This window comes from Limulus polyphemus, unplaced genomic scaffold (assembly GCF_000517525.1).
Source record: "Limulus polyphemus unplaced genomic scaffold, Limulus_polyphemus-2.1.2 Scaffold7455, whole genome shotgun sequence".
Taxonomy (NCBI): Eukaryota; Metazoa; Arthropoda; class Merostomata; order Xiphosura; family Limulidae; genus Limulus; species Limulus polyphemus.
Window position 1 is genome coordinate 1 of NW_013673065.1, and position 12034 is coordinate 12034.

The 12034-nt window shown below is 29.7% G+C and overlaps 1 protein-coding gene and 1 long non-coding RNA gene across 5 annotated transcripts in view; both read right to left on the reverse strand.

Annotated features, from left to right (window-relative positions):
- Nucleotides 1–15: 15 nt before the first annotated feature.
- LOC111089817 lies at nt 16–5561 on the reverse strand. Its single transcript, XR_002613990.1, has 4 exons — nt 5492–5561; nt 2355–2470; nt 567–626; nt 16–131 (listed from the first exon to the last, which is right to left on the reverse strand). It is a non-coding gene; the product is annotated as an uncharacterized LOC111089817 (long non-coding RNA).
- A 356-nt stretch (nt 5562–5917) lies between these two features.
- The window catches only part of LOC106474626 (putative phospholipase B-like 2), a 15687-nt gene continuing 9570 nt past the window's right edge, over nt 5918–12034 (reverse strand). For all 4 annotated transcript variants that reach the window (XM_022402938.1, XM_013935316.2, XM_013935317.2 and 1 more), the window contains exons 6-12: nt 11760–11854; nt 10855–11015; nt 8220–8312; nt 8000–8071; nt 7395–7547; nt 6605–6764; nt 5918–6368 (exon numbers count right to left, since the gene is read on the reverse strand). In XM_022402938.1, coding sequence (XP_022258646.1) covers nt 6198–6368; nt 6605–6764; nt 7395–7547; nt 8000–8071; nt 8220–8312; nt 10855–11015; nt 11760–11854 — 905 coding nt within the window. In that variant the 3' untranslated portion in view covers nt 5918–6197. The remainder of the gene's footprint in view (nt 6369–6604; nt 6765–7394; nt 7548–7999; nt 8072–8219; nt 8313–10854; nt 11016–11759; nt 11855–12034) is intronic.

Sequence of the window (12034 nt, forward strand, 5' to 3'; positions counted from 1 at the left end):
TATATGTTGATAGAAATTACCAAATAACTAAGTCTTACCTGTAATACACTGCAAAACATACGAACGAGACAACGAAGATAACAGCCATCACAACCAACTTGAACTGTTTATACTCATCTTTATACTTGAATCTGCATAGAATTAGCAAGTTGTTAAACACAAATCACAGGACATCTGTCCTTTGAAGTGTCATGGTTCATTTCTGTTACTACACATAGGTAGTAACTTGTAATAAAACATTGTTACTAGCTGATTTTAGAAACAAACACTGACATATCTTAATGCATTTTTTTATAAAAGAAGTAGAATACAAGTAGTTTAAGGACTAAAATTAAAGGTTCAATTAGTGACTTTTCTATTAATATTCTAAAATCCAATAGTTTTTATTTGGAAAGTAGGACCTACATTAGATTCAACCATTCTTGTTATCAAAACTTAAAAAAAACAGGAAATATGCAACTTGTTTAATAAATGAAATTATAACAATTCTTAACACATTTGTGGAAAGCAATATCCAACTTATCACGGGGATTATTACTATACTACTTAATAAAAATCCAGTTTACCTGTCATCTTTATTCAGTAGACACACATTTACACTTCCAAGAATGACTCGAAGATACGGCCTATAAAATAACAGAATGGTACGATGTTAACTACCGGTTTGAAGGATTGCATCAATACAATATATACACTAGTGGAAGGAACACCAAAGAGATGAACATACTCAAGTCACAAACAATGGGGGAAGTGGAAATTAAATAGTGAATTTACCACCTACACAATACGGAAAATACATAAAAAAAGGACATAAGTTGTAAGATTCACTAGTATTTGTTTTAAACAGAGCAGAACATTCTGTAAATTTGTGTGGTTACACTTGCACCTTCTCAGGTTATATATAGGCCTGTAGAGACTTGATAATATGTTTCGCTGTTTTTTTTTTCCTTGCAGGTAATGTATCGACACACTTACATCGAAGGAATGACACGATAGATGAGAAAGTGGCTTGTTACTGTCAGGCTGGTATACGTCTCTCTCGACGTGGGCCGAAATGCTGCCCACACTTGTACGTTGAATGATACTATCCTCCAACCTCTCTCCTGTAGAGAGAGAGAGAACCCTCCTCCTGTTCTTTATGGAGTAATGGACATTTGATCCCAAGCTGCAGTTTACGAGTTGCTCCAGAGGCATTCAGGCCACTTAGTGTGCATGTTATTGTTCTAGAGGGTAACACTTGTACTTATAGTTAGGATAATGGAAAGATACGTTTATCACATAAAGAGCATATTCTGAGTTTAGGGTTTTCTACTTCAGCTGCTCCTATTATAAACAGTACTCATTACTCACACAGCTTTTACTGAAACACAAAATGTTGCCTTAGTCTCTCCACCACTACTTTTATATAGAAATTATTCTGATGTGGGACTCTCTGATTGGTTACACACACATACATCTAATTTTACCAAAATAAAATCAGTTTTTTAATGTTTTTGTGTAAGAAAGTGAGAATTTAAATAAATACTAAGCAAGTAGTGTAGGAGAGAGAGCAATTGTTTTTATGGAAACTTGGAGCACACCATTTTGTTGGGGAATTTGACAAATAAAGGCTATTGCTAGGGAAAGATCTTGGAATGTGACGATAATAGGGGAACGGAGATAACTTTCAAGGTAAATAGAGATCTGAATAATGGTCTGATTTACTATAGAAATTCATAATATCGACAGCTTCGTAGTTCTTCATGGCTTTTATATAGAAAATAAAACAAATACTATTAAAATTGTTGGGCTTGCGAGTCAAGGGAAAGAAATAAATCATTTAATTAAGTAGAAAACATATTCTATTAACAAACGTTGTTGAAATACTTAACACACCGAAGTATGTCAATTAGTCTAAAAAAACGATTAAGTACTAGAAATGGTGATGTACGTTAATTTGGAAACTTTTCTAGTTGAAAAATGCATCATAATTAATGATTTATTACTAAGACAACAGTAAAGTTTGCATAACCAAACAGCGTTTGAGAAGAATTCTGTACAAATGATTGTTTATCTTATTGGATTTTTAAGAAGATAACAAATGAAACTGAATAGATTTGAAACACAAGCACCCGTTTCGAGTACAGTAGTGATGTTGGAATGCAACATTACAACCCAGTTTTAACAGCACGTGTTTGCTTTGAAGCTACAAGTCTCGAGCAAGGTTTGTCACGATTTATTCTGTATAAGTGGTTTATATATTTTTACTGTTGACATACTGGAGTTGATTGGTGGTATTTCTACGAGGTAAATTTTGTTCAACAGTGAAATACCACACTTACTTTCACTACAACTGACCTCCACGTATAACTTACCCATTTTTAATAGGCAACAGTTGTTGTAGGTCTCCCAGTTGTTCTCTCTCCTGTGTTCCATGTTTTTCTTCAAAGGCTCTCTGTTTTTATTTTCATCTTGATTTATGTGTTTCATTCTAAAGAGGTTAAATATTTTTACTATAAAAGTGTCTCAAGATTTACATTTTATTCACTAACATTAAAGAAAACATGAATTTTTCCCAACTCACTAATAAGAACAAGTAGTAAATGTTACTCCTCAATAACTAATTTCCTCAAGTGTAAGCTGAGAAGCCACATCTAGTGATTGTTAATACAGAAACATACATCTAGTGATTGTTAATACAGAAACATACATCTAGTGATTGTTAATACAGAAACATACATCTAGTGATTGTTAATACAGAAACATACATCTAGTGATTGTTAATACAGAAACATACATCTAGTGATTGTTAATACAGAAACATACATCTAGTGATTGTTAATATAGAAACATACATCTAGTGATTGTTAATACAGAAACATACATGTAGTGATTGTTAATATAGAAACACTGAAAAAGATACCATTTCAACTGAATTCAAAATACACACAATACCAAAAACATGAAAAAAGATCCACAAAGTTTCTCAATAAATGTATCATTAAATCATAAAAGAATCATTAATATTATCTTTACAAAACTAATTACATTTTGACCTATCTTGTGTATGATGTTTAAGCAATACTTTCTGTTTCTTCTATATTAGCTATCCATTTCTTTAATGCTCACTTAATGTTTTTATACTTAACAGTGATCTTATTTCACTTGATACAAATACATTTTTCTAAATATTTCCTTGTTTCGTATATCGATTTTATTTTTTCCCCAATTTGGAATATGTTGACTGAATCTATTTTATAAATATATAACTTGCACAATGGTAATATATTTAAATTTTAACAATGTAATAATGATAATATGCTTTTGTATCTGTATTATGACTCTTATATTGCACAATTGAAATGAATAAATATTTGTCATTTCATTCTTGGATAAATATTTTTTTATATAATGAGATCTTACTGCTGATATCTTTACTTTTTTCTCCATCATTTCTACGCATTCTTTCCAATTTAATATTACTACAAGATACTCGACACTTTCTGACTTTTGTATAATTGAAATATTATTCATTATGTTTGTAAGGATGATTCTAGTAAATTAGTGGTTTGTTTTTATGAGCTCAGAATTTCCATTATAAATTAATATCGAGTCATCTGCAAAACTTATTGCTCCATTAACCCTATTTTCACAGAATCATTTAAATATGTTAATACTGATCTCCGAGTAATTCCAGCGATTAAATTCATTTCATCACTTATAACATTATTCATTTTACGTACTTGTTTTCTATTTAGGTATACACGATTTAAACCAATTGAAAACTATCCTTTTTATTAAAATTTTATAAATTTCTTGTTAGTAAAAGTTGTTGCAAAAGCTTTTGATGATATGTAGGAAAAGAGCACGTGTTATTTTATCATCTTTAATCGAACGATTTAAGTTATTAACAACTGTAATAAGTGCACCTTCTGTATTCATATTTTCACGATAATCAAATTGACAATTTGAGAAAAAAAAATGTGTTGAATCTAAAACTTTTCTTCTTTGTTTTTAACCATCTTTGATATAACTGCAATAAAGCAATTGGTGTGTAATTATTTAAATCAATTTTATTTGATACTTTTAACTTTGGTATAATGAGAGCAAGTTCTAAAATATCAGGGAAAACTACTGACATATTAACTAAATACGTTATTACTGGTGTTAGTTTTTCAATATTATTTGTGATAATTGAGTTGGTATAAGATACGTTGAATTACTTTTTACACCTCGTTTCATCTAATTGGTGAGTATTAAAACAGTCTTTACTTAACAAAAAAAACATTAAATGGATTTATATATGATATGGGTTGTTGAGAAAACTTAAATATGCTCATTATTTACTGTAATTTTATTTATTGTTCTTTAATAGTACTTGTACTGTTTTTGTCTATAATACATTATTTTAGGTTGTTTATTAACCTACTTAAATAATTTCTATACTTGTTAAAGTCTATCAATTCATTATAGGTTAAGTAGATTGTAGTAATCCAGGGTTTTAACTTTTTTCTCTATTAATTGTTACATAATTATATCTACTAATGAACTCTTTATGTTAAACTTTTGATAGATACTACCAAGATATTTTTTGTATCAATATTTTTAAGTCTTGAATATAATATAATATAATGCATTCAACTGTTCTGTACTAGTAGTTTGAACAGGATAAAAGTAGAAAGGACCTAATTCATATTCTTTTACGTCATTCTCTTGATATTTATATTCACTTGTAAACTATATTGACGAGATCTATAACATGGATTTTAGCGTTTTGATATGTGCATTGTATGGTTACTACTTTAGCTGTATTAATTACAAATAGTAAAGTGCCTGCAGATTTATTATAATGTTTGACTTTATTGTATAAATTGAACTCTGTGGTATTAACTGTAGATGAATAATGAAATCATTGGTATAGGCCATTATATAATCCCCTCACCAAGAAATCTTTGATACATTTTATAATGCAGTGACAGATATTACAAAGCAGGTATGTTAGGTTTAAGACATTTTTGATATGTTGATAGTCATTCAATCATTGTTAAGACTAAATTGTTTGATAATAAACATTTATAATGATAGACCTTTGAGATAAATCCTTAATATAAGATGATTAAGGATATGCTATAGGTGTCTTGTAATCTGGTCCATTTGATAGTTAATTTGTTTGGCACATTTAGCTTGTAGTTTAACGAGTCTGTCTAGGGTTGCCAAATAGCATTTACGTGTAGTTTTGGGGAAAGCAAACATACGATGTCATTTTGAATTTGAGAGAATAATATAAAACGATGGCTGAACCTTGTGACAACTCAACTTTCCAAGTACGTATATAGTTTAATGAAGTGAAAATGTTTTGTAATTACGTTTTGAAGTCTTATATATTTGAATGTAATATTTCCTCATGACATTAATGTGGCTTTGGGTGATGGTAACAGTATTATAAAAGTATAGTGATAACTTATACAGAAGGTAAGGCTAAAAGACGTTTGGACAGACAATTATTAAGTACCTGTAATTCTTCGTACTTTACTTCTATCTGATTCAATTCTTCCGCTAGCTGAGCGCCATATTTTCTCAGTGGCGACCCCTTTAGTATTTTTCGTGCAATTAACGTTTTAAGAATTTAAAAGAAAAAAATAATAATGAGAACAGTTAGCCCAAAACCACTTTCCAGAGGATAGTGAAATCTCGTACATTGTAGTTTTATTTAATGTTAAGACGAGTGAACTCTGAACTCTGAACTCTGAACTCTGAACTCTGAACTCTGAACTCTGAACTCTGAACTCTGAACTCTGAACTCTGAACTCTGAACTCTGATTTTATTAACATTTCAAAAATGTACAAAAATATAATTTTTTTTTTCACATAATCATTAACTGTCATAGTATAAACCGTATTAATTTAAAATTCAATAATACCTTGTTAACTTTACTAATTTTTTTTTTATTATGTACATACATAAAACAAATAACATCGTTTTATCTAATTTTTGCCCTAGCACTACGAAATGTAGTTGGTTAATTTAAAACTTCAAAGCATAATTCAGTTTTAGCTTTTTATTTCTTAACAAAATTAAATCTCATTCCCCCTTTTTATACAAAAATGATTAATTCCAGTACACATTTAATATATTCAATTAATTTAAATATTTCAAGTCTCTTCTTGTAGCTTCAACTTCTCTCAAATATGTCCATCGATAACAATGTAAAAGGTTTCTACTTCCAGTGATGGGTAACAGGTTTGAAGACCCATAGATCGGGGTGACCATGATGTGGTAGGTCTTTAGAAAAGTCAGATTTGCTCCACTGAAAAGGTGGTAAGGGATCATGAGTTGGTCCACCAATTGCAACAAACTCAAATTTCTGGGACAGTCCAAATGTGGTTAACTGTAAAAAGGAAACACAACACAAGTTCTAAATAATACTAACTGATATTTAACACTTATTACAAAATAGTGAATTTTACATTATAAATTTGTGTATGCCGGATGCACGACTAACAATACAACAGAAACTAGTAATTCACACACCATAACCACAAGTTAAAAAAGAAACAATACACAATCCTTAGAAATAACCAAAATTAAACATTTTAAGCTCAAAGGTTTACAAAGTAACTTAACCTTCATGTCAGTGGCTCCATGAGACCTGTGACCTAATGCAGAAAAGGGATAGCTTCCATTCTTAGGGTTCAAGTCGCAACGAGCTGCAATAGCATTTTCTGCACTATATGGGGGTGTACAGTTACATCGAGACAGTGGATCTTTGGTGAAGTTATTGTACCTGAACGGGTAATAAAGATCACGATAAAACAAACCAAGTAATTTACAGTCACCAAAATATTTTAACTATTACTTAAATATTGGTTTTACAACAAAAACAAAAGTTAACACTTAAAAATATGACTTTAAACTTCACAACATTCCACCCAACAGTAAATGACATAATACAGTAAATTTCAGTAAAACAGACAGTTATTCACATGCATACAAAAAAAATTAACAGTACTTTAATGATTAAAATTAATGTTGTCAAGTTTAAATCTATACATGTTAGAGACAACAATACCCATCACCTATTTTTTATTAAATAGCTCTAACTCTATACACTTCCCATTAACTTTAAGATGAAGATTTAATGCTCTCTCTTAGATACATTTACTAATTAACGTACTACAACCCCTGTCATTCCATTCAAATATAACTTCGTAACAAAGTATTTTAATAAAGTCCATCATTACTTAGAATGGATCAGATAGAACACAACAGTATAAAACTAAAAAACTAAAGTCAAACTTTAACAAATTTTGGACAACCTCTTTTGGTAATAGCAATTTTAATCATCTTTGTTAAATTACATTTACCAGTCATGGTAGGGTAACAACATATATATACCAAGTACTTGCACGTTCACCTCATTAGACGAGTCATGCTGTCAATATCGTGAACGTTCCCTTGATCGCGCTTAAAAATCAAAGCTCTAGGAGTACGATCGTAGCTGAACCAATCTCCAAACTTTTTAACCATCTCCGCACTTCCACTCATGTTGAAGATATCCGGGAAATATCTGTTTGTCAATATAAAGTACACGATTGCAAGTTAAACCCCATATATAAAAACAAACATCAATTGTTACAAGTAATAAATGTCAATACAGAGTACACGATTGTAAGTTAAACCCCATATATAAAAACAAACATCAATTGTTACAAATAATAAATGTCAATACATTAAGTTATGTAAAATTCTAATTTTGTCAATAGTTTGATATTTTAGCTATACATAGTTTGTTACACTTCATCAGAAAAAGCACCATCTAACATTGTCACAAACAAATACTAGAAAAGAAAATCTAAAAGATGAGCCATTAAACAGACCAAAAAACAAAAATGTGCATCTACATAAATTTGTTCTATTTTGACTATATAACCACTACAACTAAATTTAGTTGTCAGTTCTTATCCCTAAAACAGACTGTTTAAGCAAATCAAGAAAAGTAACATCTAAAACGTTACTTACGCAGTATTATAACTGGCCCAGTAACCATTTTTCAGCAGCACTTTTGTGACATCTCCACTCACCACATGACCCCTAAATAACAATTAGGAATATTAATGTTTCTGTAGTAGGTTTAGCCCCCTTTTGGAGTGATTTTCTTTAACTTTTCATGAAATTCACAACATTTTAGAAACTGTTAAAGAAAATTATGGAGTACAACTTTTAAGACTGAAATACTTACGGCAGTTGCTCCAGTACCCAAAGAAGTCCAGGAGATATCTCTTTACCTGGTTTAAATCGTTTGTAGTCCACTATCATCCACTGGTTGTTATACCTAATATTAGGTTAGAATTGAAAGGTAAACTTAAGTATATTAACATGTTGTTTTCTTCGTTTTATAATTGTACACTAAATATATTTCCTTGTATATAATTTTATACAAAGGGAGTGAATTAAAAAAACTTTAGAAAAAATATAACCACCTGCCACTAGGAAAGGGACTTATAATAATGAGTAAATGGATAAAAATGGAAGATTTAAATGAGATTGAATGAACTGATAACTAGTTTCTTACATCAATTAATTCCTTAGATACTAACTGAAGAAAGAAGAATATACATCACAGAAATGTTATTTAAAATTGTCAAACATGTGTTTTTACAAAATTAGAAAATACCTACAGGAAAATTTACAAAGACAACTAATGAACTAGAGAAAGCCAACTAAACAGACTTATGATAGTCTCCAAGAAGAACAACCTCTCGTAATAAGTTTAGACAAACTTTTCACTGTCTAGGGATCAGCAGAATATTGATTAGTGACTACGAGTAGAAACTCAACAAGAGCAAAGAATCAGTTGATTAAATATACAAACTTGGATTCTGTGACAGAAGTTAAGATGTTGAATAACAATGACTGTCTATATGAATGTAATAAAATGCTAAAAATAAAAAGTGGAAAGATTTGGGAGAACAAACAAGTTTGGTTTTGTAAACAAATCAAGTTCAAGAGGCAAGACACAAAACATAAAGGAAGATTAAAGGTATTTTGAGAAAAAGAAAATTAAAAATAAAAGATTAGTTTTGGAAGATACGAAAGTCAAAACAAAAGACATTTAAACAATCTGAAGTTTATGAATAACAAGCAAAATATAGAAAATAAAGAAAAATAATTACATCTATAATTTGTAGTTCTATAGAAAGTGTAATAAAATTGTTTAAAAACTATATTTGAATGAGAGAAAAGTGCAACAAAAACAAGTGATAAATTATTTATGGTTTAAAAATTTACCATTATTTAGAATACTCAAATGATAAAGAAGCTTAATATTCCAAAATTTGTTAATCAAGCAAAAATTAAAGAATATACAAAAACAAAATTTAAGAGATTATAAACTGGTAACATTATGAATCAGCCAAAAGTTCATAAAAAAAGAAATTTAGAATATCTTCTGGAAGACAACTTGTAGGTGGATAAAACAAGGTGATTGAGCCACCGACCTCTATTATTGAGAAAATTTTAAAATCATTGACATCTAAAGTACAAAGTTATGTAAAAGATTATATTGATTTTATTAATTAGTTACTAGAGAAAGTTAGAATATTTCTCTTCAAGGACAAGAGTTATTGAATATCATTTAAAAACATACCTAGACTTATTGCATCCAAGTTTTAATAAACGAGTGATAATTAAATTAAACAAGTCTCTGGAACAACTGTAAGAAAAGTGGCTCCAGCTTATGTCACTTTAGTGATGGGATATTTTGAAATCTAAATGTTGAATAGTTTATTAAATAATTTTGAAAGTAGTTACGAATTATTTAAAGTAAAATTAAAAAATATTTCTAGATTGTTTTAACATACGAATTAGAAAAAAGAAAGACCAAGACTGAAACAGATACGTACATTAAATATTTAACTTTATTTAATTCAAAGAAATTTCCATCGTTTTTAGCCAGGAAGTTCAATAACACACACAATGTTAGAAATAAAACCTAACATTAGGAAGAGTCATTATCCAGGAAGTGTAAGAGTTATCCAATATTAAAAAGGAAACTAATAGTAATAAATAAATAAAAATATTCATTTATAATAATCACATCACCCTCAAAGTTAAATTTAACATTGATATACAAAAAGAACGAGAAAATCAGAGAAAAGTGTAAAAGGTAAATTTAAAGAAACTTAAATCATGACAAAGACAAACTAAACATTTATATGTTATATTAAATAGAAATAATTTTACAAAAATGTATTTTTCCTTCCAATAAAAGGAACTTATATTTGTAGGAAAGGTTATAACAAGCTCTAAGTTCTACATTAGTTGTAATTAACATAAATGTTAATCTCTTATTTGTTGCAAGGAAATGAAGTAATTTTCAATCTAAAATAAATTTAGACAAATGTCAGAAATTTAAATATCCCATTACTCGTATTGAAAGATACTTTAGAATAACGTTTCTTCCAATTATTTCCATGTTGGTATTCTTGTGAAAAGATTCTATGAAAATTTTATAGTTTAACATACAGGACTTTAAAGGAAAGCTTAAGTCTAAAATGGACGAACTTTTAAATTAAGCAAGTTTTGTTTGAGAAAGCTTTATTGTAGAAACTAAAGAGTAGCCTGGATAACACAAAAACAGGTATTTCATGATACCTTCATACTAAACCTTGTTGTGTACATAGTTATACATCTTCAGAGTTGTACTGCAAGTATACAGATGTACCCAGACTTAGTTATTTTTGCAACTAACCTACAAATTGTAGTTTTTATATTAACCATCTTACACATTAGATAAAAGAGCAAGATCAGGGACATTTTTCAAAGTTGCAGATAAGACGACAGAGAAATTGAACACTTTAAAAAAGAAAACTTACGTTCCACTGTTGAACTTCTTAAACCAGCTCACCCATTCAGCTCCAGTCTTTGACATTCTGTTAGCGACCAAGTTACGAATCCACTCCAAGACTGTACCTTCGGGTTGAACGTACTTCCATAGAGTAGAGTTATCGTTGCCTATGGTAGTTTCTATTGTAACCTAACGATAGTTATTTACAAATATACAAGGCATTCTATAAATGGGGAGCACAAGTGCTGACAAGTTTAAAATTAAACAATGTTAAATGTGCTACAAAAGATGTGCTTTGTCATCAGAAGATAACAATTAACAAAACTCACTTGATAGCTTTGATTTACAAAACAAAGATCCTTAAAACAGTTTTACCCTCAAATTAAAAACACTACAATCAATAAAACAAAGTCTACACTATTGTAGATGCACAAGATTATTTCAATCAACTCAATTATCTAATGCAAGAGTTAGAGAACAGTTTAAAAATCTTAAGTCACACTACAAAATTGGTTGTATTTATAATAGGACTACTGAAAATTACAGAATAAAAGCAGTTAAATTTAGATCTTGTATAGGAAGCAGTTAATAATTCAGTCAGAGCAACATTATCTTGCAAAGTTAACTCGTTAAAAACAAATTTCTACAATACCAGTTTAAGTGTGCTACTCTATTAGTCGCATTTTTACAAACGATTCTTTAACTTAAAATACATTTTCAAATATTACATTAAAATATTTTTCTAATAGTGACAAGAATTATAGTCTACACTTTCACAAGTACATCACTAAACTACAGAGAAACCCGAGCCCCAACTTCATCTTGTTGAAAGGTTTGGATTATTTCACAATACACTACTTTAAGTTACCACTTCCCATTTTGTTAGTCAAATTTAGTGTTGTGAGCAGATTTAATACAAAAACTTATTCTCACCAGTCCTGAGGAAATAACATAGAAGTCATCTCCTGAAAATATCATTCCTGGAGAAGAAGAAAAGGAAACTGTGTGGCCTGGCACTAGAGGACTCCCTGAGAACAGTAATACAAGTTATAAAAAACCAAAAAACTTATCTTCATACACACACGGTATTATTTGACATTATGTCCAAATAGAAGTGTGTGTGTGTGTGTGTGTGTGTGTGTGTGTGTGTGTGTGTGTGTGTGTGTGTGTGTGTGTGTGTGTGTGTGTGTGTGTGTGTGTGTGTGTGT